The sequence below is a fragment of the Phacochoerus africanus genome, chromosome 1, assembly GCF_016906955.1.
Source record: "Phacochoerus africanus isolate WHEZ1 chromosome 1, ROS_Pafr_v1, whole genome shotgun sequence".
Lineage (NCBI taxonomy): Eukaryota > Metazoa > Chordata > Mammalia > Artiodactyla > Suidae > Phacochoerus > Phacochoerus africanus.
The window spans coordinates 283,582,194-283,609,356 of NC_062544.1; the positions used below are offsets into that span (position 1 = coordinate 283,582,194).

Here is a 27,163-nt window from a genome sequence, read left to right on the forward strand (position 1 = left end):
CGGATCAACCCGCTCTAAGTGCTGCTGTGACTGAACCAAACTTGAGTCCTGCAAGGACAGCCCAGGCCTTAGAATTCAGGAGCTGTTAGGTCGGTCGTCTCTGGGGCAAGAGACAATGGAGGAGTTCTGCCAACCTGGCCGTTCATCACTCTCTTCCTGGCAGGAGCTATCTAGGGGATGTGCCAGGAGCTGGGTGGGTTAAGCCAAACCATAGGAAAGGGTTGTCCTGGGACCGAGTGCCAGCAAACATCTTCCAGAACAAACACAGAGCGACGTTTGAAAAGGGCAGCCCAGGGTACCTGCCTCAGAGGCTGTTTCCACGGTGACTGGCGAGCCTGGCCATACTTCCAAGGCTAGGGGTTCTGGGAAGAAGCCTGTTGATACAGACGCAGGTGGTGACAGCCTGTCACCAAAGGTGAAGCAGGTGGCCAGGAGGGAGCCCCGCCATGCTTCTGCTCCTAGCTGTCTTAAGTGACCTGCAAGCCAGGCAACTTCTCCACCCAGTTCCTAAGTGGTGACTTTTTCCTGCATTGGTTGGGAGGATTAAGTTAAATAATGTGCACATAAAATGCTTATAAAAATATGTGGCATTTACAGAGATTTTAATAAAGGTTAGCTATTCTGATCGTACTGCCATGGAAATATAAAGCCTCTGATTCTGAAATAAACAGAACCATCTAGGCAGGTAGGGTGGGACAGTGGACTTGAAAGAGGTCAGAGGGCGTTAAGACACCTGGGTTCCGGGCAGACAGGCACTAAAGCTCTCCAGGTGTCTGCTGTGCAGGAATGAAACAGGGGACCTCCGAGTTCCCACTCTGGCTCAGCAGGTTAAGAACTCGACATAGTGTCTCTGAGGATGCAGGTTCGATCCCTGGTCTCACTCAGTGGGTTAAGGAATTGCTGTTGCTGCAAGATGTGGTGTAGGTCACCAATGCGGCTCGGATCCTGCGTTGCTGTGACTGTGGTGTAGGCCAGCAGCTGAAGCTCCAATTCGATTCCTCGCCGGGGAATTTCCATATGCCGTGGGTGAGGCCCTAAAAAGAAAAATAAAACAAACAAAACAGGGGAGCTGGGTCCTTTCCAAAGCACCATGGAGGAAACCACCGTGGGATATGTGTGGGGTGCCAGGGGTGGAGAAAAGGTGCCTGGTGCAAAGACACTTGTTTAAGTGTAAGTAGAATATAAACAGTCTCCTTCATCAAGGCCTGACGGGAGCGGAGTTGGAGAACACAAGGTGATGTCCAAGACGGGGTCCTCGTGTGCAGCCTGTCTCGGTCTGTTTGACTGCAGGTGGGTGTTCTTTGGAGCAGCACCACTAGCCTCTCCAGGAAAGGCTCAACTTGGATAGAGCTGGGTCACTCCTCTTAGGTGACCTCTGCAGTGTGTGCAAGTTCATTTTTCCCATGTTTGCTGGTACTTCTTATTCTCCTCAATAACAGTTGTCTACCTTCTTACTTCTTTGCTCATGTCACATTAATATGTTCCCAGGGCTAATATTTCCCACGGCCTGGGATCTGGGCTGAAAGGGCATGGCTGTGGCAGCCACATTGTGCAAAGGAGCAAACAGGGCACCTTACCGATGGTCTCCATTGTGTCTCTCTCTTCAATCAAAAGCTGAGCTCTGGGTATGTCGATGTGCATTCTCAGAGTCTGCTGTTGCTTGCTCAAGGTGTCCGAAGTCCGGGTATTCTTACTGGGAATGAAACAGGGGGGAGGCATTAATACAGTCAAGGCAGTGCTACATTAGGCCAACCTATGCTTGAATACCAACTTGACTTATTATCTAACTACGTGAATGTCTGCAGAGACGAAGGAAAGAAGCACATGACAGATTTTTAACCATCATTCAAATGATATCTATGAATATTAAATTTTAGCAGTCAGTGGTGATGTTCAGAAAATACAAACTCTCAACTGAGATTGATTCTACAATCAATAGAAACTTCAGGATTTCCCGTTTCGTGTGTAAAAGCCAAACGAAGCACACACACACAAAGCCATTCTTAAACCAACAAGGTTTTTAGGTGTCAGATGTGTGATGTTCCAGTGATGACAGGGGCAAAGCATGCACACCGGCTCTTTGGTGGTGGAGGGTTTTTACCAATAGATTTTTATTTATATCTGGAGCGGTTTTATTTTTGTTCTAGTAACAAATCATAAAGCTTGTTAGCTTTCCTGACATTAGTTTAGTTTTCCTAACCCAAATTACATTTTAGATTAGAAAAATAGCAATTACTGTAAGAATTTATCTCAAAATTTGTGTAGCAGAAAATTACTCATAGAGTGAGCTGTCTTCTAAAAGTAAATGAAAAATATGCAGTAAAACTGCATGGATGATCAGATTCAGTTGTAGTTCCTCGTAAAAGAAAAAATCTGCATGTTGGACAGAAACACGAAAAGCTCAATAGAGGCTTTAATTAGCAAAATCTATGCCACAAGAATGTTTGTTCAGTCTTGACAGGAGTCTAAGAACGAGCAGATTTAAAAAATATTTTCTCAAATACTTTCCAAGAAGCAGCAGACATTCAGATCACTTAATCTATGGCATCCATAGATCCAGCTCAGTGACGGCCTCCATCCGTTTTGAGGGAGATTTGTGGAGCCTGGCACACTCACTGGTGGTTTCGCGTTGGTTACACTGAAGGGTGAACAATAAAGGCGTATTCACACTGCATCGCAAAGGCTTTTGCTCCAACCAAGCATTCACCAGGAGGCCCAGATCCTTCCCTGACCGTGAGGACACATTCACTCTTGAACCATGTGATGGGTGCACGTTAATAACCTGCAGCTCAAGTTCACTCGAGAAGCCCTTTACACGTTTGCATTCAGAGGGCCGTGCCGATAATTGTCTGAGTATTTTATAACGACTCTTTCCTCACTTGAGTGTGAACAAAGCAGCCCATGAAAATGACAGCCTTGGAAAGGTACAGTAGCCTGACCTAGGACGTGACCCTGGACCAGATTTCTTTCTCTGAAGCTGAATAACTGGGTTAGGAGCTAGATCATTTTATTACCCAGAGTCCAGATTCAAACGTGTTGGCCTGAATTGTTTGCCTACTCTCTAAACTCTTGGAGATTATTTACTTAGCCGCGTCCTCACTTTATTTGTGTGTGTGTTTTAAAGCAACGATTCTGATCCTTATAAAGAAAGAGGAGAGTGGCTGTGATGTGTGGGCTGCGGTTCCGTCAGGCTGAGACCAGCTCTATTTCCACACAAACATATGGGAACTACTCCTCTGTGAATAGCCGAAAGAGCTGTTTCGAAACTTCACCAGGGACTAGAGTTTGTCCTTGCACCAAAAATAGACGTGTGGGCTAGTTCCTTCTGCTCATCATGAATAGTTATGAGCCAGGCAGCCCGGGCTGCTCTGCTGAACAGCTAAGAACCCCGTGCAGCCAGACTTAGCAACCAGGGCGCTGCTGTCCGAGGGACCCAGGAAGCCAGTGAAGGCACGGCTGGGCTCCTCTGTGATGGGCACGAAGACTCAGAACGTGATTAAACTTTGTTCACGGGGACAATCGAAGCTGGAGGTAAATGGCCCCTCCCTGAAGGGCTCAGCCGCCAAGCCCTGCAGAAGGAAGGCAAGAAAATGGCTCGATACACCTCGAGACTTGGGCTGATTATCCCTCCTCCCTTTGCACTTGCTGTGCCCTTAGGACACATCCCCCACCGGGGGGTGGCTGGCTTGCTCCTTCCATCTCCTCAGCGGAGCCAGGCTGGCCCTGCGGTGGGAACGCCCCATTGTCCCCTGTCCCCTCAGCGCTTAATACTCCTGAGCCTCTGTTTAATTGATTTATTTTATTTATTATCCATCCCTCCCAATGGACGATAAGCTCCTCAATGGATGGTTTCATCTCTTCTACCCCCTGTACAGCCTTGAAACTTGGAACAGTACGTGACTGAAGTAGGTGCCCAATAAATATTTATCAAAGGTTGTTGAATGAATCATATTGTTTGGGGGCAAGATGGGAGCTGAGTGACATGCCCCAGAGCCTTTGTTTTGGGGGCAATAACATCCTTCCCAATCTAAAAGGATTACTAGGTCCCAAAGAACTGGCTTTTTATCTTAACCTGTGCTGCCATAATTTATAATCTATGGTTATAGGAAGGTTGGTTCCCCCCGAAATTTAACCCCACTTGTCAGGAGAACAGCAGCAAATCTTAAAAGAAAAAAAAGGCTAAAGAAACCCCATTTGTGACTTGGAAAAAGATCCTGCGTGTTTTCACCGTGGAAGCAAAATTGCATCTTTTATATGATAGGGGGTCATGCTAAAGAATATTATTTATTACTGAAATATATCTGTCCACCATCCATTTGCCATCTGGCTGTCTGGTTAAAATGAAGCTGCTTCACAGAAGATGGAAATTCTGGGCTCAGCCAATAAATTACATGTAGCTGCTACAACTCTTTATAGTCTTAATATCCTAAGTTCTGGGGGAAAAACCCCAGCGATGATGTCTGCATAGCAGCCCCTTTCCTCCTTGAAATATGATAGGGAACATTCCATGAGCAGAAGATAATTTAAGAGCATCAAGTTCATATCTTGTTACAACAGTTGGGTGGGTATCATTTTTGCTATGTGTATAAAATTATAAACCTTAAGAAACTAAACTAATATAGACTTTGGAGCTGAACTTTTCACTCCTGGCTTTCACAGCTACTTTTCACTAGCTTTCTTACTAATACTGGTCCTTGGGCATTAACCACGGGCATTGTTGCTCGGTGTTGCTCGGTGCCTTAGGGCAGGTCAGTTTCACCTCTGGAAAAGCTGGTGTGTTTTACACAAATGATTCTTGCCTAATTATCTAGGTGGAAAATTCTATCTGCGCAGGGTGGGTGACATTTCTCTTTGCTCTCCTCTACCAGGTGACTTGCTTGGGTGAGAAGGATGAGCGTCCAGGACCATGAAGCCCAGCGATGGGCAACGGCACCAGGTGGAGGACCCCTGGAGGCTCCAGGCAGTCTGGGTTTGTCTTGCAGGTGCATCTGCCCGTCTGGCCCTGGGACAGCTAATCCCGCTGAAATACACAGGTCCCTCCTTGCAGGATGTGGCCGGACAATAAGTGCTACGTTCACCTAGATCACGGGATGATGCAGTCTGGACAATTTCCAGTTGTTGCTTTCAGATGAAGAACACAGGGCACAGAAGGGATAAGGATGCACCCAAGATCACAAAACCAGCTGGTGGCAGCATAGGAACATAAGCCTAGAACACAAGTTTGTGATTCAACGTCCTAGCCTGCAAGTCCTCACCTTCCAGAGGAAGCATCAGTGATGAGGGGACAGCAGTTCTGAGGCTTCTCTGTGCCTGGGTCTGACTTGCTCAGACCTCCCCAGCCACATCGGAATGGGGTCGGGCCTACCCTGACCAGGGAGGGGACAGGGTATTTTGCTGCTTGGCTTGGCATGTTTACCACCTGGCAAACTTGGATTGAACTGGTCCTTCATGAATAAAAGCATTGCTTTTCCTTCTAAATCAATTCCATAAAAATCCACCTATTTAAGGAGATTGGAGACCCTGTTTTCAATCACTTTCACCCTTTGGGAGAAAACCCCCTCAAATACCTCCAGTGGGAGTAATTACTAGTTTTAGGAGTCCTGATTTCACGTTGGCTACTGTCAACTGCGAATGTCACTACTAATTCCTGCTCTTGTTAATAGGTGGGCTTTCTACCATGGTCATTGCCCTATTAACAAAGAAGGAAGAAGATTCTTCCTGTTATTTTACCTGGGGCTAATCAGAAGGGGGAGAGCACAGCAGAGAAGCTGATACCAAATCTCTCTAACAAAACATATGTGGAACATGTCAGGACACACAGGCCCTGAAGTCATGGGCTGGGGCCCGAGGCATGATTGATGGTCTGAGAGTGGATGCAGGAAGTGGCCAGAAGCCATCTGGGAAGCCAGGCAGTTGCAGGAATCGGACTGGGTACAAAGCAGCGAGGTGGACTTGGCTAGAGACGGGGACTGGCCACTGTGCCAAGCGGAAGTCATGCCCGGTCTAAGAGGGGTGCCGTCTGCGGGTCCAGCTGGCTGGGTCTCAATGAGGCTGCACCCAGTGTGGCCACAGCAATTCCAAGCGGAATCAGAAAGCCGCAACTTCATGTGAAGCGTGCTGATTTTTACATGTCATCAATAATTTCCTCATTCAGGTCTACATCAGAAAATGTATTTCACTAGGTCGATAATCAGCATAAATTGAATGTCTCTGGCTTATTTGTCTTCCAGATGTTTTGTCAGATTTGCTCAACACAAGCACGCACGTGTCTGGCTGCCTCCTGTGCAACGACTAGCAAGCACGCACCTGCACCGAGCATGGACTCGAGGCCTTTCACAGAGACGCTCACAGCCTTCTCACCAGGTTTTGTCTGGTGAGATGCGATGAGACGCACGGAGGAGATATCCGACAGACCCTGGGCGTCCCCGAGCTCGACTCCGAGCTCCAGGTTCCTGCTGCCGGCTATCTGACGCCTTCACTGGAGGCTTAAAGAGCATCCCCGATTCGACGTGACCCATACGAGTCTTTTCATTCTGATCAGCATCTCCCTCTACAAATAAAGCCCACAGCCTGCATCTATCTTCCCAGTTTTGGCAAACGGCACCAATGTTTATCTAACTGCTTATACCAAGCATTTCGGAGTTATCCCTGATTCCCTCGTATCTGTCACCAGCAATTCGTCCTGTTTAAAAACACAGTAGGGACAAAGGTGTCTGTGGGAAATGTAATCCATGGTCAATGGTATCTGACTTCCGCCCTAGTAGGTCTTGGAGGATACTGGTGACGCGGGACATGGCTCTTTGTGAATAACAAAAGGACTAATTTTATATACAAAGGCGGGGGAGGAAGTTAGAGCCAACTGTGGTCGGGTAGGGAGGGGGAGACCCCACAGCCCTTCCTTCTCATCTTCTGCATTAGCCATCCTCAAATGACAACGTCAGGGCCACCATCAGGGTCCCCGGCATTTTTCTCCTCTGGTTCCTAGACTCTGAGTCTCCTTGCCTTACTTTTGGCTGAATTGTTACAACGTAAAATGCAAATACCGGGGTGTCCTGCACCGTCGTGAACATGCACCTCTTTATTCAACCACCTTGGCCGTTCATCCTCTCAACAGTCAGGCATGGGGCAGCTACAGTGCTGGGCACTCCTGCCACGGGGGTGAAATCAGCTGTGACCTCCAAGACCAGACTGAATGGGCATCTGCGGCCGAGTGGGGAGTGGGAGGGGGCTCTGGTGGAGGGGTGCTGAAGGAGCAGTGGGAGCTGAGGGCAATGAGAGTCTTTCCTGGTCAGCCCACGGGTTGTGAAGCACACAACCCATTTCCCGGGGTGGGTTTCTTCTCACTGGTTGTTCGGAAGAAGGTTTGACCTCCAGGTGGTGTATTTCGGTGGCTGCAAAACCCAAGCTACTTCCTTATAAGGTGCCTCTTTATTCTCAGGTTAATAGGAAACATTCTGTTGGATGAATCCAGCCAAAGAGAATGCTACCTCCAGTGTGCATAAAAGCATATTACTTGGTATCTGTGTCCGCAATGAGGCATGACATGGATATTTAGGTTCAAAGAGGGAGAATTATGTCACATCGAGAATGGGTTGTCAATTTCAGACCGTCATTAAAAAAAAAAAGAAATCCTCAAACCAGGCTGGAAATTGTTCTTTTAGACATGATCTCTGGGATGCTGGGTCTTGTTCTTACCTCATGAGCATTTCAGCTAAACTCTTCGCATCTGCGGAAAGAAAGTTAGTATTAGTACCAGGTAAACACCTCACTGACATGCGCTTCAGCATTTGTGACAAGTGTTCTACACAGTGAGATGACAACAGCCATTTTTAAGTGTGACTGTATATCAAAGCATTACTAATAACCAGAGGTTTTATGAATTCCTCCTTTCTTCTAAATGAGATACACGCACACACATAGGGCAGCATAAAAAAGTCGCCGCCAAAATTCTCAGACACCTGTTCAAGGTGTTATGACAACCTATTCATCGGCCCACTTTCAAAAGCCCAATTTTACTTTCAGAAAATTAACTTCTTCAGAGTAACTCATTATGTAGTTCAAGGTCCACTCTTCTTGTTATCAAAATTTAAAAGATCATGATCGCTTGAAAGAGGCATATTCCAGAGCGACGAGTCCCTTTCATTGATCAAAGAATCATAAAGGACATATGTCTGGAAACTTTGATGTTTATTTCAAACTCAGAAATCAAGCTTTCCTTTCTGTTTTCCTCTGGGGGCATTGTTTACCAAGACCCGGTCACCACTCTTGATAAAAGAAATCCTGCCTACACCTGATGTAGAATCTTTTGTAAGGTTTTGATGGCATTGCTTTGAAATTCTAATTTCCCTTAAAATATAATTCGTTCTCTTTACACATTTTGTCCTGGCAAAAGACAAAAACAAGAATGAATGTTTTCTTTCTTAGAACACAAAGGCCTTCTTTGCTTTTTTTCACTGCTCTCTAAAAAGTCTGGATATCAAATGCAGTGTTCTAGGAACAGAACTTTCTGGAAATGGGTTCCGCTGACTGCGTGACTCCGAGTGGAAACGTGTCTGTGTTTTCACCTTTGGGCCTGACATGTGAAGGCAGTCACTCTCACGCTGGGGAGCAGCATGCTACAACTGCGGGGTGTGGGCCAGCGGGGCAGCTATAGGGAGGCAGGCACCCCACGGGCCCGGGCTCTGTTCTTCAGGCCCGTCAGGGCTGTTCCCCCTCACAGTGAGGCCGGAACTGTGCGCAGATGGGTTCCCCTTTACCCCACTCATATGGCAAAGCAAAGGAAGCAAAACAGCATCTGCAAAGACAAAGCAAGTATGACAAGCTTCTTCCCTTTCTGAATGGTGTAACACTGCAGAGGAAACACACACACACACACACACACACACACACACACACACACACACACACACACACACACAATGCCAGAGCATGGAATTCTTAGCTCAATCAAGCACTGGTGAGCTCCACTCTCTAAAAGAGAAGGACCAGTTCTAAAGAGTGAGACACTGCTCTGGCTCACAATTGGAAGGGAGCTCAGACGTCTTTAGAATGAAACTGCTTTCCTTGTTTTACCGTCATCATCATTCTTTTTCTTCCTTTCTTCTTCTTCTTCTTTTTTTTGGGGGGGGGGCCTATTTAGGGTTGCACCTACAGCCTATGGAAGGTCCCAGGCTAGGGGTTGAGTCAGAACGACAGCTGCCAGCCTACACCACGGCCACAGCCACAGCCACAGCCACTCAGGATCCAAGCCTTATCTGTGACCTACGCCACGGCTCACAGCAATGCTGGATTGTTAACCCACTGAGCAGGGTCAAGGATCGAATCTGAATCCTCATAGATACTAGGCGGGTTCTTAACCCGTTGAGCCACAGGGGGAACTCCCTCTTCTTTTTCCATTCCTGAAGTTGGTCGTGGCGGCTTTCTGTCCTGTGATGTTTTTCTCCCCGTGTTCTCAGGAATGGTGGCATCCAGCGAGTGAGAACAGAGGTCCCTCTGGTACTGCAATGCTCTGTCAATTTTTCGTGTCTCAATGAGCAGGCATCTTCACCCACACATCCTGGCACCCAAAGCCAGTTTGGTGTACCCTTGCCTCTGCTCATCGTCTTGCACTGGGTCCCTTCTCCTTCTGCCTCAGCTACGATCTCCTCCTTTTGATTCCTCTGACATTGTGAGAGATACATTCAGGGAAACTCGCTTCTGTGAGTTCACCTTTGAGAAAGCTGAGAGCAGGTGGCGTTTCAAGCACAGTGATGGGGTCTGGATGGCACAGCTGGCATCAGGGACCAGGTGTTTCCTAGGGAGTGGGGACAGAGTGGCCTGGGGTCGTGATTAAGCACTTACAGGGGATCCGGGGTGCACCCACTACTTTGGGTCTGCTGGCTTGTGTCCCCTTAAGGTTGGTCTCTGCCGGGGAATGACTGTGCTGCCCTCTGCAAACTGCCCTCTGCTGGGGCCCAGTGAGGCACCCGAGCCCTCCTCCCACCACTGCCCCCCAAGTCTGCCTAAGGTTCCCCACTCAACACTTCTCTCTGCGACTTTGGCTTTTCTCTCTCTCCTCAGTTCACCTCTCCCTTCCTGGCCAGCAGCCCCCTCCTGGTCTCCCCAGCTCCAGACTCCCAGCCCTCTAAGCGACAGCCACACTGCAGGAAGTATGGCAGGTCTGGAACACACCCCTTACTGTGTGGCATCTGTGCTCTGAAAATCTCAAAGGGAGCTTTCTGCCAGCAGGACCCCTCGGCTCAGAGTAAGGCCCCCAGGCTGAGCCCGAGCTGCCTTCCAGCTCCGTCGCCTCTCACGTCTGACTTCCAAGCCCTTCTCGACTTTCTTGCTCTTGTGTCTTCTGCCAAGACTCCCGTGACTTTGTTCCTCTGAGGCCTCGCTTTGTCCCCACCGCTCCACATACACGCGACGTGCTCTGAACACCCTCCCAAGCCCAGCAGGGGAAGCTGAGGTTCTGGTTCCCTGGGCTTCCGGGGACCTCTGCACCCATCTAGCATCTCTGCCTCTGCCTGGCACAGCGTTCCCACCTTGCATCATGACTTCCTGCTTTCATATCTGCTCTCATCGGCGCGTCTGCCTTTATCTCCAAGCTCGGTCCAGTCCCTGGTTCAGTAAAGCCACACAAAGTTTTTCCTGAGGATGCTACCTTCTGGTTTGGCAGCCCGCTAGTATTACAGCCTGGAAGTACAGCCCGCTATGATAGCCTGGTACTACAGCTGGTACTACACCTGGTCTGGCAGTCTTGTACTCCCTTATCGACCAGCCCTGTCAAAGCAGAAATGGGACCAGTCCAGGCCTCTGGTGATCCGCATCATTTCCTTGATTCCTTGCTTACAAACTATCCTTTTTATAATCAACTAACTTTTTTCAATCTCTACCTTCTGGAATTTGCTGTTTTTGAAAATGAATATGGAGTATAACTACTTGCTAATACCTCTCATCCCGCTGTGCAAAGTGGATCGGCAAAGGTCTTTGGGATTCTGTCGGACACATTTTGCTCAGCATCGTAAGATGCTGTCTTCTGTGGTCCAGGGATGGGAACCACCTGATATCTTCCCTGATCTTCCCAACGAGACAAAAGCCCTCCCCGTCCCTGGAGGCTCACTGCCTTGACTGCTGTCCCCACGGTTTCTATTTATCACTTGGAGTCTCTGTAATGACTCCTGGTGAACACAGCTTGGCTCCCCCGCTAGCGAGGGATTGGGAATACTACTGAAGAACGCCACATCCACTGCCCTCCCCCGATAACGACGAGAAAGACAGATCCATTTAAATAATCCAGGGGCTCCGATCATTTTCTCTAGCAACTTGAGTTCTTCTTATTCCTTTTCCCTCCCTGCCTCCCTCCCTCCTTCTCTCCCTCCTTTCCTCCCTCCCTTTCTTTCTCTAGATCCCCTCCCCCCCTTCCTTTTTTTATAATTCTTGCTCCACATTTTCTGTTCTGAAGAGCATGTCTCTTGGTTCCCAGCAAAGCAGAGCAGATGCTGTGTCGCGCCCGTCTACCTCCCATCTGTTAACGTGAGAACACCGTCTCGAGGCTCCTTCTTCCTCTTGCCCAACCCAGTTCAACAGTTGTGGGGTCTGCCACAAACTCCAGCCCCGTCTGAGACTGGGACTCGGTGACACCTTCCTAAAGCCCCTGCTACGTCTCTGTCTCCATCCTGGGCTTCGGGCTCGCCCTTCCTCTGGTGGGCTGGGCAATGACAGAGAAATACGACCAGGGCAGTCTAGTGACAGTGAAACAGGGACTTCCTGTTGTGGCTCAGCAGTAACAAGCCTGACGAGCATCCATGAAGACGCAGTTTGATCCCAGGCCTCGCTCAGTAGGTTAAGGATCCGGGGTGGCTGTGAGCTGTGGCATAGGTTGCAGACGCAGCTTGGACCCCGAGTTGCTGTGGCGGTGGTGTAGGCTGGCAGCTGCAGCTGCAATTCGACCCCCAGCCTGGAAACTTCCATATGCCTCAGGTGCAGCCCTAAAAAGACAAAAAAGACCCCTCCAAAAAAAGAAAGAAAGAAAGACACATGGACAAAAGCAGTTTCAAAAAATAACAAGTGCTTACACCCTGAATGGGCACAGAGGGCCAGAAGATGACAACTGAAAGGAGAATTGGGGATCAGAAGGTAATGGGCCCCCCCGTAAGAGAGCAGTTTCATCTGAGTGGTGGAGGGAGCAGGAAGGCTTCGGATTTGCGAGCTGGTGAGATGCAATGTAGTTGAGTGCGGAAGACTCTCTCAAGAATTCGGTGGGTGTGGAGAATAGGGAACCCTATTATGCTGTTGGTGGGATTGTAAATTGGTGCAACCACTGTGGAAAACAGTATAGAGATTCCTTAGAAAACTAAAAATGGAACTACCATTTGATCCAGCAATCCCACTCCTGGGCATCTACCCAGAGAAAACCATGACCTGCAAAGACACATGTACTCCCATGTTCCTTGCAGCACTGTACACAATAGCCAAGAAACGGAAACAACCTAAATGTCCATCGACAGAGGAGTGGATCAAGAAGATGTGGTACATACACACAAGGGAATTTTACTCAGCCATTAAAAGGAAAGAAATAACGGCATTTGCTTGGCCCCACCGGCCAAGCGTTCCAGAGCAACATGGATGGACCTAGAAGTTTCATGCTAAGTGAAGTCAGTCAGACAGAGAGACACCAACATCAAATGCTATCACTTACACGTGGAATCTTAAAAAAAGGACACAGCGAACTTCTTTGCAGAACAGATACCGACTCACAGACTTTAAAAAGCTTATGGTTTCCAGATGAGACAGGTTGGGGGAGTGCGGGGACGTACTGAGGGTTTGGGATGGAAATGCTGTAAAATTTGGTTGTGACGATCATTGTACAACTGTAAGTGTAGTAAAATTCACTGAGCAATTAAAAAATCCTTAAAAAAAGAATTTGGTGGGGGAGAAGAAGTAGAGTGAAGGGCAGTAAGTTAAAGATATGCCAACTGGAAGGAACCCTCCCCCCCTTTTTGGGGGCTGCGCCTGTGGCATATGGAAGCTCCTGGGCCAGGGATCCAGTCTGAGCTGCAGCTGCAACCTATACCATAGTTGCAATGCCAGATCCTTAATCCACTATGCCACAGCAAGAACTCCCTCTTTTTTTAAATATAGGAGAGCCTGGGCAGTAGTGAATATAGAGATAAAAAATAAATAAACCAAGTATTTTTGATGGGCAAGAGTAAAATTAGAAAGTAGCCACCGATTCTGTTAATTCTAATTCCATGTTCCAGTGATAGATCTTCTTTTTTTTGTTTGTTTTCTTTTTAGGGCCACACCCATGGCATATGGAAGTTCCCAGGCTAGGGGTCAAATCAGAGCTGCGACTGCCGGCCTACCCCAGAGCCATGGCAAAGCCCGATGTGAGCTGCATCTGTGACCTATGCTGCAGCTTGTGACAATGTCAGATCCTTATTAACCCACTGAGCGAGGCCAGGGATTGAACCTGCATCCTCATAGATACTAGTTAGGATCTTAACCCACTGAGCCACAGCAGGAACTCTGGTAGACCTTCTTAAGTTGGCTTCCTAGGGATGGGACAGACTACTTCTTTCTCAAATGCTCCAGTTCTGGAAAGAGAACTGGGGTAGACCACAGCAACCACAGAGCTCCTGCTAGCTCTTCTCTAACTGATGTTGGATTTTTACATTAGCACAACAGAGCACAACAAGGTCAAGTTTATATGCACCCATGTGCACAACCATTAAGAGAGAAAAGCAAGGCAGGGAACGGTGAAGCGTTATGGGAAAGGAAGAGCATGGGAAATGCAAGCTCTCTGTCCATTAACACAGGGCTCGGCCAGTTCCCGGGAAGAGGCACCCGAGCTGGATGAAGACTATCCCGCGTGGTCTCCCCAGTTCTATGTTCTGCACGTGGAATGGGGTCTGACCACCGAGGCAGCGCAGGCCTCCAGCACAACAGCTGTGCCAGTCCCGATGGTCTGAATGACCTTGGAGTTTATAGGCTCCAGTGTTTCTTTATTGTCTTTTTTTTTTTTTGCTATTTCTTGGGCCGCTCCTGTGGCATATGGAGGTTCCCAGGCTAGGGGTCCAATCGGAGCTGTAGCCACCAGCCTACACCGGAGCCACAGCAACGTGGGATCCGAGCCACGTCTGCAACCCACACCACAGCTCACGGCAACGCCGGATTGTTAACCCACTGAGCAAGGGCAGGGACCGAACCTACAACCTCATGGTTCCTAGTTGGATTCGTTAACCACTGTGCCACGACGGGAACTCCGCTCCAGTGTTTCTTTAAAAAAGAGGACTTGTGTTCACAGCCAGGTCATCACATGTCCACCTCTGACGTTCTAGTTCAGTAAAATGGAAATCTGCTTAGGTTCACACCGCTACTGGGCAGTCACGTGCATCCGCCCCCCAAAATAGAAGAGCACTTTGGAGGTGGCAGGTTTTACCCTGCTTTGCCATCTCTCAAAAGCTCTTCTTGGCATGCTCCCTCACACAATGCCAGCTCTGCTGTGGAATGGAAAGGGTCTCCCCAAGGGGTGCCAGCCCCGTCCTAAGGGCCCTCCAACCTGCATTTACATTTTGACAGCATCACAAACAGGACTTCCGATCATCAGCATGCTCAAGTGAAGGCTGATTTCAAAACCATGAAAAACATACACCCCAGAAAGAAAACCATGTGTACTCGCCACCTCAAAAAATGCAGGTACCAGCACGGACCAAACAGAACACGCGGGCAGGGCAAAGCGCCAGGGCTGACACCCACCCCCTCCCCGCTGCCTGCCTGGCCTCCGTCCCGCTCCTCGGCTGCCCTGGAGGCCACCCCACGGTTCCTTCGCTTCCCCACTCTCAGACACAGAAACCTCTCTTCTCAATTTAATTCTGCCATAGTGCATTTGGAATTTTGAAAGGGCAATTTTATTAATAAATTAAGGTCAAAGGAAAAAAGAAAAGGAAGGAAGAAAGAGAACACAAAGCCAAGAACTAAAGTTTCAGAGGAGAGGCTTGAGATCCCATCTAAGGGACAATTGGGGGCCTTTATTAGCTCGGCAATGACCCTGCTCCCCATCTCTTCACTAAAGAACGCCAGGCACCCCCTGCACCACAGAGCTCAAGGCATCTGTGGGCAGCCACTGTGACTTAAGCCTACCCCCCACCCAGGTGTCTTCCGGCTCCTGGATGCCCACCCTTCTTCGTTTGGATTATGAAAGTTCAAGCTAGGGGCTGGTCCTCCAGGTGAGGAGAGATTTAGCTCACCTGCAGAGAAGATACCTGGAATATTAGAACTCAGAAAATAGAGACTGCCCCTCACGGCCACCCCTTAACCTGTGCCCAGGTAGGACCCTGAGGCCAGGTTCTCCCTGGGAATGGCCTTCGGGGACAGATCAGTTATATAATATTAATCCATTTAAAAACAGTTAAAATGTGTCACCCACTGATTTTTATCCATAGCTCATCTGAAGCCTTGGAATTTGTTTTTTTGGCTTGGCACTGCCGGCTGACCCATGCGGTTGGTGCCAGCGTAACTCTGTACCCTGGGGTAAGTGCATACTCAAAGAGAAGCATTCAGTGATCCTGGGCTTGAGGACTTGACATGAGAATCATATTTTTATAAGATTGGGAAGGTTGGGGTCATGGCCCCACCAGTGATTCATTCTATAACCTTGCACTTCAAAGGATCTAGAAGTGGGGAGAAATCAGGGCATCATTAAAAGCCACATGTGGCTTCTGAACTCCTGGATAAGGTTACGGACTTTTTTAAATGTAGCACTTGAAGACAATTTAGACGTTAGGAGGTCGCCATGCTCTAAAATTAGTAAAAGCGCTCAGAAGGAGGAATGTAGGTTGGCTAAATTGCTCTAGTCCCACTTTCTTTCTTTCTTTCTTCTGATTTTTACATAAAGGAACATTTACGACGCATCCACCTAAATAGGTTGCTTGTCTATACCATGAAGCACACCCTGCTTTTCAACATGGAGCAGCTCCAGCAATTGAGCCGAGTTAACAACACGAGGCTGATCTGACAGTGTTCACTGGGAACCCCCACGACAGTCTCCCATACCCTGAAGTTTCTTATCGCGTTTCGATCCTGGTCAGCGCTCACTCAGGCAACATGGACACATTATCAGAAATGTCCTTATTTTGCACCATATCAATATTGTCTGAAGCCATTCTTTCTGTTGAACCTGTCAAGAGATGTGAATGCATTCTAACCCAGGGATGGTATCTTGTGCCTCTTGGGGTCAAGTTGTGACCGAGTCATTCTGCTAATGAACTCTGTTTAATAGACGGACACCTGCTACCTTAAACTCTGTGGCTGCAGGGTCCTTCTACGAGCAAATGAAAAACAGTTTATGTCATCAATTCACATAATATTTCCAGGAGCCTGCAGGCCTAAAAGGCAAAGATCTTTGGAGGGCCAGGCCTGGCCTTTCACGGATTCCTCTCTTATATTCTAGACAGATGAGGGAGCCTTCGCTGACTGCCGCTAGAGTGTCAGCTTCTATAATTCTGGGACAGAATCTTAGAAACCTTTCTTTCTCTAGGACCTAGCCAGACCCTTGTGATCAAATAGAAACGGTTGCTAAGAAAACATTAGAGTGGGTTTAAAAAAATGCTGTATCTGGCACAGGGCAGATAATCGACAAGGTTTGACGAATTGAGTATTTCGGGGTCTCCACACTTAAACCTCATGTTAGGAAGAGGATGGAATTAGGTGCCCAGCCCTTTGCCTTCTTGCTGCCTCTCTTGTCAGACTCTTGATTTGGAAGCTGTTGTTAGGCGGGCAAAATGCAAGACTGCAGATAGCTTTGTGCCATGCAAGCTGCCTCTCTGGAATTCTGTGCTCCCTGGCATCTCCCACAAATACATCTCCTTTGCCGGGACACATCTCTTCCTCCCCCTGAAACCTTCGTGTTGGCTCTCTCTGTTCTCTGGCACAAAGAAAACAAAATAGTTTCTGGGAATGAAAGGCTATGCTCTCTCATGTGATCTACTGCTTTCTTTACTAAGACCAGCTACGCAATACTGGCGTCGGATAGAAGAGATGCCGACGATAGAAATGCTAGTCTGAGGATACTCTCGGGATGGAGCCCTTGCAAAGCAATAACTACATTACAAAGGATGATGAAGAACAAAAGGAAGGATTTACAACCTGCCATCAGGCCAACCCAAGGGCGCCAGGAAGAGTCAGAGCCCTCCCAACCAGCTTCTCCTTGGTCTCGGCAAAGAAGGGCAAAGTCGAGGTGCTCACGTCATAAGGAGACTAGGAAAATACAACAGCAGGGAAGGTAAAAGCAACAGGGACCAGGGGTAAAAAGAAAATGGGCATCTGGCAGAGAGAGGGAGAGGCTGGGAGGGACTTCCTCAGCGTTTACCCATTTGCTGCCAAACACTCATGATCAAATAGAAACCATGGGTGAGAAAATGTTACTGTTGCATTTTATTTATTTTCCCTTTCTTTTTATGGCCACGCCTGCAGTATTTGGAAGTTCTGCGGCTAGGGGTCGAATCAGAGCTGCAGCTACTCCACAGCCATGGCAACACTAGATCCAAGCCACGTCTGTCACCTAGGCTGCAGCTTGTGGCAATGCCAGATCCTTAACCCACTGAGGGAGGCGAGGGATTGAACTTGCAACCTCACAGAGACAGTGTCGGATTCTTAACCTGTTGAGTCACAATGGGAACTCCCTGTTGGTTTTAAAAAATGTTATCTGGGAGTTCCCACTGCGGCTCAGGGGCTAACGAATCCCATGAGTTCCCGTTGTGGCTCAGTGGCTAACGAATCCCATGAGGTTGTGGGTTCGATCCCTGGACCTCATCGATTCCTCTTATGTGCTTCCATAGGATTTTTTTGGAGCCCTGTTTTAGCATTCATGAAGCTTTGGCTCTTTTCCTGGTAGATGCTGGTGTGTCTGCCTCCTACACAAACCTAAAGTTCAGAAGGCTCTTTCTTTGTATCTTATACATAGAGCACCAAGCACAGTGCTTAGGATAAAGGATTCACTTAAGTGGATCTGCAAAATTACACTTGATCTTAGCCAAAAGGCCGAGAAGCGATGGATCTGAAAAATTAAAAGATAAGTAGAGAACATGATTGAGAAAGGATATTTCAGTGACGCTGAATGGTTCATTTGAATCACTGGGCTGCAGAAGATTTAAATGAAAGGATTAATAGTATGCAGACGGAGTGCAGTATACTCCAAATATTTTGATTTGCTGACAAAGTGGAAGCAAATTGATAGTCAAATGTGTCAGAATCATATCAAAAGGTGTGTTCTGGCTGCCGGTGGAAATAGCCCCATGCTCGGCTGCGCTAACTGGACTACGGTCAAATCAAGTATTTACACAAGAGGTCCATGTTTTCCAAATCTATCAGCCGGGATCTGGGAGGTGCCAGGTATGCTTTAGGGAGAGTGATTCCAGACTTGTTCCTGAAACATACTTTTGAAGAATACACAGAATGCTGCATACCCCACGCTGCACTGATGCTCAAATGCGAATCTCTTGGACGTGCATTTTACCAAAAAGAGGCTTGGTCCAAAACCCTGACAGGTAAAGAGGAGGGACTCGGAAACGCTGTCTTAGTTTTGGCTTTGTATTTGAAAGAACTCATTGTCCTCACATTGCAGAGCAAGGGCAAGCAGGGCTGCTGGCCAGACGCTGGAAATAGCCCTGTCACACAGACCTCCAGAGCCGGACGCTGTGATAACGGTGCTCTAACAGGGGTTCTCACTGGCCTTTGTCCTCATCCACCAATATTTTTTTTACTTAGTTAAAGCGAAACCCTTATACCGGCTTCCGTTCAAATTCCTATTTCAGAAAAGTGTGTGATTTCTGCCCAACAATACGCTCTCCCAGTACCGTAAGCCCTCCATTTCCACTTCCCGGCAATAAAAGAGGTCTCATTTCCAAAGCCAATCTGATGGGTCTTTTTAAAGGAGGCTGTAATTGGTGGCTCTGATGCAGCGACTGAAAAGGAAAGAGTGGGGCTGGCAAACCCACGTGAAAGGAATTCTCTTTGCCTGCCCTGCCGACAGCGAGGACTGAGGGCGCTCAGAGCAGCCCGGCTCTCCGTCAATTTCAGAGGACAACCACGAGGGTGACTTGGCCAGGAGGCCCTGCGGTCCTGCTGAAGGCACAGCGCAAGCCACAGAGCCAGGCGGGGCAGGGCCCCGGCCCAGAGAGGGGAAGTCATCCTGGGGGCTCAGCGCCCTCCCAGCGGGCTGTCCTGTTGGGGATGGGGGTGGGCGGCGGAGCCTCCACTCACCTCTGAGCCTCTTCAGCCTCTGCTCCCTCCTCCTCCTCCGGACCACCAGCAGCAGCACGAACAGCAGCAGGACGCCCACCAGGATACAGGAGATGGTCACCAGCATCTTAAGGCCCTCGTTGGTGGTCAGCCCCTCATCGCTTTGGACAACTGACTTAATGAGTGGGGGGATTGTACCTGAAAGCAGGGTCGTGATGTTAGGTGGCAATTAATGACGACAGCATGGCGGAGGTTTTAGGGATGACGGGTTACGAGAACCGCGCACATGGTCCGAGGGCGGCTGCAGTGATGAGAATGAGAGCAAGTCTTCACCTAGGCCCTGGCTAATTTCTTTACGTGCTCACCCGCCTCCCGCCCAACCTCACAACTGCTCGGCGAAACACCGGATCGGAATCTGCACAAAGGGAGAAGCACGTTTCTTTAAAGGGAGAAGCATGTTTCTTTGAAAGGGACTTCATTTTGCAACTGCTGGGTGCAGACGCTTGAAAGCATCATGTCCAGGCCGGGCGCTTAAAAAAGCCCCTTGCGTGTACTGGGAGTTGAGTGTCACCCACAATACAATGGGGAGAGGCTGCTGGAAAAACGGCCCATCAGAGAAGGAACAGTAGCTTTGGCAAGCAGACAGAAGGGCGTCTGCGGGAGACTGGACCACGCACGCCGGCTTAAAGGAGCTCACATCCACTTTTGTTTGGTTATTTGCCTGCTTTTCATCACGGGTGTAAGACCCAATCTACTTTTAAAACTCTCTTTTCAGGGTCTAAGAGCAAAACTAACTTCTCAAAGGGGAGCTAGCCAGGTCTCTAAAGTAAGCTGTTTATTGACCCATTAATGCTATGAAATTCAGATTGTTCAGAATTACAATGCAGCACCCAAGGAGACTGAACTCTGAGCTGTTTTAAGTTGCCTTCTACATAGGGGCTGGACCTGATGGATGTAGAGATGCAGACAGAGGCATCCACGTTTTATGGGTACCCGCCATTGTGTAAGATGCTCCAGGCCACTGTATTTTCCAGGTAAAACAAGGACCAGGAAGTCAGTGAGTTAAGAAAAAAATAATGCAAAAATAATGCACTTTCTCTCTGAGCCAAGGGCGTCTCTATCTCGCACTTAGTGTGTGGGGCGGGGACCACAGGATGCCAGGCCCCTTTGCTCTCTAACAAGGCCAGGAAGAGCATTCTTTCAACTTTATATACAGTGCCTTTAGCTAGAAACCCAAATCAGAAAATGCTCAAAATCCAGGCCAGAGGCATGTAAGGGGATGCAGGTGAGAAGGGGTCTGCAAAACTGGGACCACACAGGATGAGCGGAAGCGTCTGGCTGAGGAAACGGCAGCAGGCAAAGTCAAGCCAAGGCGTGGTAGAATCCGAAATCTGATTGGGGTAGAAATAAGGCGAATTGCCAATGTTTGTTCTTCCCAAAATGAGAAAAACTTCTACAGGCAGAAGTGACAAAAGAGATATGAAAGCTATATATCCACGAGACTGGTTCAAAGAAAATGGCCATCTTTTTCAGGGAAAATATAAGTAAGGATTCTTATTTTTAATGCAATAAAAAATCATTTCAGGTTTCAGAAAATTTTAATTGTAGCTCCCAGGATGTTTTCAGACCTTGGCTAAAGTGAGAACTTTTTTTTTTTTTTTAAAAAGACAGATATTTCATATCTGCAGAGCGCTTTGCAGGTTGGAATGGCAGTTTCAAATGTCACATGTGAGTGGTTTCTAATGAGATGATTAGCTGTGAGCCTATCGCCAATGTGCACCTTGAGGCTGAGCGCTTTGGACCACACAGATTACAGAGAAGCAGCGAGCCAGAGTGCGGTGATTGGAAGGCAATTAGTGGAAGTCAGTCATCTAAAGTAAGAAACAGACTTCTGGCCTGAACGTGCACCCTGCTAGCAAAGGACTTTGGAGAGCCCTTAAATTCGAGGAAAGATGCTTGGTTGGTGTCAACGTCCTTTATTTTGTCAGATCCAAGAATGAGACAATGTTCGAGGGGAGGGCAAGCCAGCGCCACTGCTCCGTGGTGGGTGATGCTCTGTTGATGGGACAGTTTGGGATTCGGTCCCTGGTGACTGAGGCCAGAAGGCCAGAGAGAGGTGGCCCACCAGGAGCCAAGCTCTTAAGGAGAAGGCTCGCTGTCCAGGAGCTGGACCAGGCACTCCGGGCCCACAGGACAGATGTGCCTCAGGGGCCAGGGCCCAGGCAGGTGTGACCAGCACCAGGAGGACCCCCCTGCAGCACCTTCCTACATTCGTGGGGCCAGACCTGCAAGGCTGGGGGCGGGCCTGGGCTCACAATGAGGAGGGTCTGGCGGGAAGACGGTCTTGGCGGGAGATTCGGGGATGGGCTGACTGCGTCCAGGGCCGGAGGAAGGAGCCCCAGGCCGGCTGGGACAGCCCAGGAACTAACGACCAAGGCGGGTGCTGCATCTGCACCACGTCACAAGCTTTCTTCAGTCGTGTGTGCACGTCCTTGGGTTCACGGACACGCTTTTCTTAGGACAGGATAACCCGAACCCCAGGGAAGTTCCTGCCAGAGCTTTAATTAAGTGAGACCCCAAGTGCATATAAGCAGAGGGGGCCCACCCCTTAGCTGGTCTAGGGGTGAACAGAGTATCAGGGTGTCTGCTCAGACACAGACTTTCTGGGTAAGTCATCCAGCACTGTGGTCCGGCCTGATTGGCAGGCCCTGGACCAGGAGCTGCAAGGCTGCAAAAATCAGCATCCATGCACTGCTCCTCAGGACTTTCTGAAGTGCCCTATAACCACGGGGCAGTCAGTGTCACATCACCTCACTGGGCTTGGCATTTGTTCAACAGCAGTGAATGGCCCTTAATACCCGGGGCAGGAAAAAAGGATGCAAACCGGTATCACTTAATTTCAGTCAACCAAACGTCGAGAGACCCCCTCTCCTCAAGAGACCCCGCTCCTGGTTTTCGGAAAGCCCATGCAGACCGTGTGAGGGGTGGGCGTGTGTGCGAGTGTGTGTGAGTGTGTGTGTGCTGACATCTCGTGACTTTCTTCTATGTCCGTCAGTCCCTCTGTGTCTGCTCCGAGACTAGCATAGCCCCTTACCATGGAGAACTGTTTTTGCACATGCAGTTTAAGGGCTAAATGAGAGCAAAAAGAAAGTTGTTATGCGGATTGGGATGGGGTGGGGGGAGGGAGGGAGACAACAAAAGCAATGTTAGCCCAAGGTCAGGACAAAGCACACAACCACGTGGCAGAGAAGCCTTCAGCCCAAAGAGAAGTCACTCCTGCATGAGACGCCCTCACCGGTGACCTTCCCGTGGGCCTTCGGACCCTCCGTCCCAGGATCACAGCCGGGGTCCTGCGGGTCTCGGGTCGAGGGAGCCCTGGCGGGGAGCAGACTGAGGGGCCCCAAAGCCTACAGGGATCCACGGGCTGTGCCGAGGACAGGTGCCAAGGGGCAGGGAGAGCGAGCATGCGCACAGAGCCCAGACCCCGGGGGCCCCGCGGGCGGGCGGGCGGGCGGGCGGCCAGCTTACTGCCGTCGTAGTTGAGCGTGGCGAAGTTGGCCTGCTTCTCGGCGCAGCCGGCGCTGTTGCACACCCTCATCTGCAGCTCGTACCACGTGGCCTCCTGCAGGTCGTACAGGATGTAGGACTTGGAGAGGGAGGTCCGCTGGGCCGTGGTCCAGACCGTGGTCCCGAAGGGTCTGTACTCCAGCGTGAAGGAGGTGATGGGGCAGCCGCCGTCGTTCCAGCCGACGAGGTTGAGCCGCACGCGCGTGGTGTTGATGCTGGTGAAGAGCTCCTGCTCTTTGGAGAACTGGGGCTCTGCGGGGGTAGACGCAGGGGGTCAGCTGCCGGCGCCTGAGTGAGGGCGGGCCCTGCATCCCCCACGTCCCTCTGCTGCTTTCTCCTCCAGGCCGGCAGCCCAGTCCACGTGGGGCCTGGGCCACCTGCTCCCCGGCCACTGTTTAGAGGGATCTTATGGACCAATAGGCGATCGCCCACCATAATAAGCCAGGTGTGCAAGCGAAAACGGGGTGGGTAGAGGTGATTTTGCTGCACCTTAGAGTTTTCCTGAAGAACAGTGCTATTCTCATGAGTGTGTTTCTTTGAGTGCTTTTTTATTTTATTTTATTTTTATTAGAGTATAGTCGATTTACATTGTTGCGTCGATTTCTGCTGTGCAGCAGAGCGACCAGTCATACATCTACAGACATTCTTTTTCTCCTACTATCGTCCATCCTGTTCTATCCCAAGAGAATGGGTGGAGTTCCCTGTGCTGTATCCTTGAGGGGTTTTGAAGGAAGCGCTGCAGTGTGCTGGGCTGACCTGTGTCCGTTCATGGATGGACCTGACTCAAGAGAAGACAGACCCGGACTTGGGAAGAACCCGCAGGTGTCCAGGGCTATCCAGGCACCTCGGGCTGGAGCCTGGGGACCTAACGGGTATATTTCTGCCTGACTCTGTCCCCCCACCCGCCACATCTGAGCCCTGTTCCATGTTGTTGAAAACTCAGGCACTGGAGCCAATTGCCCCTTTGCCCGTCAGCTCAGGCTCTCCAGCCACCTGGTCTACTTCATGGGAGGCGCGTGAGAGGTGAGGACACCCGCAGAGACCCTCTCTTGGTGTCTCCCTCGCACCCATGTGCAGCTATAGCTGCCCTCTGCTGGGGTCTCTGGGCTGCAGATTTCAGTGCTGAAGCTTGTAGCCCTCACGTCTATGTCCCTCAAGGTCCACGCTTCAGAGGAAAACCAGCGCACGCGAAAGGTAAACAGCTTCTCCCAGAGACCGCTCACCTGGAAGGGCAGGGCCTATGAGGCAAGGTCAATGTCACGGGGTGGGGGATGCAGTGACCAAAAAGAGGTCACCCTAAAAGAAGGTGAGAGGGCCACGGTCTCACTTCAGGGCTACTCAGCCTGGGACCTTTCTGTGGGCAACAAAGCCCTTGGTTCTCAGGGGACACTCTTCAACCTCAAGTGAAACACTGAAGGAAGAGAACCGGAAATTCTGCGGGGACCAGCCAAGCGGCCAGCTCCCTCGAGAGGCTGCAACACTGCCGAACCCCTGGGGAACATGAGCTCCAACTCGCAAACAGGCAAATGCATGACGCATCTCTGGTGATTTCGATCTAGAAGAGAGAGGAAACCCAGACACGAAAGAAGGCACATACCTTTTCCTAAGGTTTTCGCCTCTATGATTTCACTTATGCGCCCGGGCCCCACGCCGTTTTGTGCAGTAAGAGTGAACTTGTACCAGGTACCGCATTTCAGGTTTTCAAGGCGGTAAGAGCGCTCGCTTGGGCTGATGGGGAAACTCCCCCACTGCTCACTGTTATCCTCAGAGTACTGCAAGATGTAGCCTTCGGAAAACAAGAAGACATGCAGAGAGCATCAGGTGTTTTCTCTTGGAAGCCTGCACTCCGTACGAAGATGCGTTCTCAGAATTTTTGCATCTTTGGAAGAGGAGGTCGGAGCTCTTTCTGATTTCAGGAAGTTGAGCCCAGGCTGGCATAAGTGCTGTGATGGCATTGACTAGAAGGCATTGAGGCCACACCAGACAGTACCCTGGGGAATTGCTGGACAGGATGATGAAGATAAAACCACTTTCTGCCAATGCCCTTAATTTCCCATTTTATTTCACTTGTGGCCGTGCCTGCAGCATGTGAAAGTCTGCGGGCCGAAGACTGAACTTGAGCCTCAACAGTGACAGTGCTGGATCCTCAACCTCTAGGCCACCAGGGATCTCCTGTCCATTCCCTTTTAAAGATGTAACTGGGGAACTGGGAATGGACAGCGAATCTCTAAATATCTGAACTTCAGAGCACAGGTGCCAGAAACCTTGGGACGGGCATGGTCTGAAGCTGTTGCTTTTAAGAGAACCTAGGCTTTCTGGCCAAGGGGGAAGTTATCCACGAGGGTAGGACTACCTCGAGCACTGCCCCCAGTCCACCATCACTGAGTCCGGCATTGTCCACGGCCCATGAATCATGTCAGCTCCCACCACCCTGTGAGATGGCGAGTATCAGCTCCACAGTGGGGACCCTGAGCTTCACAGCGGTCAGGTGACCATTCTAGAGTCGCTGCAAGACATACCCGCTGCCGGAATCTGAAGCCTGAGCTTCTGGCCCTGTGTGACCAGGTGAGACACCCCTCTCTGTTACCCCAACCACCTTCTCGGGGGCACACATATCCCATCTGCTCTGTCCTGGCCCCCTAAACGTCTACATCCAGCAGCCCAGGACGCACCTGCCTGACGCAGGTCCTTACACGAAGGGGCTGGCATCTCCTGTCCCGCACAGAGGACGTCCTCTTTAACACGTCTCACCTCCGCACCACACGGGCTCCTGCCCCAGGGGGCAGCCGGGAGTGTGTGCCAAGGCTGCGCCATGAGCTCACCGTCTCGAACCCCTTCCGTGGCCGTGGTCAGTATTACCCCATTGGCCGCCTCCTCCCCTCCCCGCTGGCCCTCTGCAGCCTTGGGGTCCTTCCCCCTTCCTGAGCCTGTTCGGCGTGTCCCTGACCTGCACCTCTGACAGGCCCTTCCACGCGGGACAGGTGCATGATGGCTCTGGGCCCAGCTCACGGTCAGCGGACTTCACCACCTCCTCTAATTCCATCTACACCACTGTTTAGGTGGTGTGGGAAGCTTTTCTAACTCTTAGCGATGGGGACCCCCAGGCCAATGGCTTTGGCTACCACTGTGTCTCAAGGACACCTGCTGCCTCTGGACGGAAACTCATCACTGGCTTCATCTCTAAGGCCTTCCTCCCCACACCTGTCCCGCTCTGCCTCTCCCATCAGCTTACATTTTCAGAACCAACACTTCATTCCTCTGAGCCCAGAGTCCTAGGGTCCCATGAACTCCTGCTCTGGTACCTACTGTTTTGTTCATAAAAACCCTCCCCAGCCAGCCAAGACACTTAGGCGGACCATTTCAATCAAGAGCCTGCTTTCTCTCACCCTTGAGCCTTCTGGCCTCATGCGGCCGCCAGTCACCCACTTCGGGGCCTGTGATCCACTTTTCTTTCTTTCTCTCTCTCTCTTTTTTCTTTTTGTCTTTTTGTCTTTCCTAGGGCCACACCCACGGCATATGGAGGTTCCCAGGCTAGGGGTCCAATTGGAGCTGTAGCTGCCAGTCTACGCCAGAGCCACAGCAACGCGGGGTCTGAGCCGCGTCTTCAACCTACACCACAGCTCACGGCAGTGCCGGATCCTTAACCCACTGAGCGAGGCCAGGGATCGAACCCGCAACCTCACAGGTCCTAGTCGGGTTCGTTAACCACTGCGCCACAACGGGACCTCCCGTGAGCCACCTTTCTGCCCAGCTGCCCAGCATCACTTGAAAAAGTCATCACCCCACAATGCCCGTGATCACCACAACGCGTGCTACTGATCGGCGGCTGGGCCCTGGCTCTGCTTGGCAAGGACTTTGCTCCTCTGTGAATGACTTTCCCACGGCAGCCGTTCCAGATCTTTCCCAGGCTCGTCAAACCCACAAACACATCTTCACCCCAATCACCCAACTATTTTAAAAAAGAATCTCACATTTTTCTTCCTAAAAAAAGAAAAGATCCTTCCCTTTTCCCAGTGGAGTGCTAATAAATATTTAACAACTAGTTCTTGGGGAGGGGGGGGAGCCACAATGGGCAGCATTTCTGATTTACGTGGCACGTAAATATCCCCAGTCTGGCCGAGGTCATCGAGGGCAAAGCTGGGGTGAAGGCAGCAACTGACTCTCATGGGTTGGGGAGAGCCGGCTCCAGGCATCACTGGCCTTACCCTAAAAGGCCCTGTATTTCCAGTTGTCGCCTCACCTTCTTCCCCTCTCAGAAGAAAGGATGTCCTCTGCCCGTGGAAATCTGAGCCGCCACCTCTCCCCTGCTCCCACCTGCTCTAGGACCACTCTCCTTGCTCAGCTCCCTAATCCTGTGCATCCTCTGATGCTC

At 50.1% G+C, this 27,163-nt stretch overlaps 1 protein-coding gene and 1 long non-coding RNA gene across 2 annotated transcripts in view; one reads left to right on the forward strand and one right to left on the reverse strand.

Moving 5' to 3' along the window:
* The window catches only part of DSCAM (DS cell adhesion molecule), a 740,562-nt gene that overhangs the window by 30,112 nt on the left and 683,287 nt on the right, over nucleotides 1-27,163 (reverse strand). Inside the window, exons 25-29 of the mRNA XM_047796891.1 lie at nucleotides 24,389-24,577; nucleotides 22,753-23,043; nucleotides 19,246-19,422; nucleotides 7,696-7,726; nucleotides 1,578-1,693 (exon numbers count right to left, since the gene is read on the reverse strand). Of these exons, the coding sequence (XP_047652847.1) occupies nucleotides 1,578-1,693; nucleotides 7,696-7,726; nucleotides 19,246-19,422; nucleotides 22,753-23,043; nucleotides 24,389-24,577 (804 nt within the window). The remainder of the gene's footprint in view (nucleotides 1-1,577; nucleotides 1,694-7,695; nucleotides 7,727-19,245; nucleotides 19,423-22,752; nucleotides 23,044-24,388; nucleotides 24,578-27,163) is intronic.
* On the forward strand, nucleotides 3,383-7,599 carry LOC125136209 (uncharacterized). Its single transcript, XR_007137125.1, has 3 exons — nucleotides 3,383-3,531; nucleotides 3,835-3,905; nucleotides 4,869-7,599. It is a non-coding gene; the product is annotated as an uncharacterized LOC125136209 (long non-coding RNA).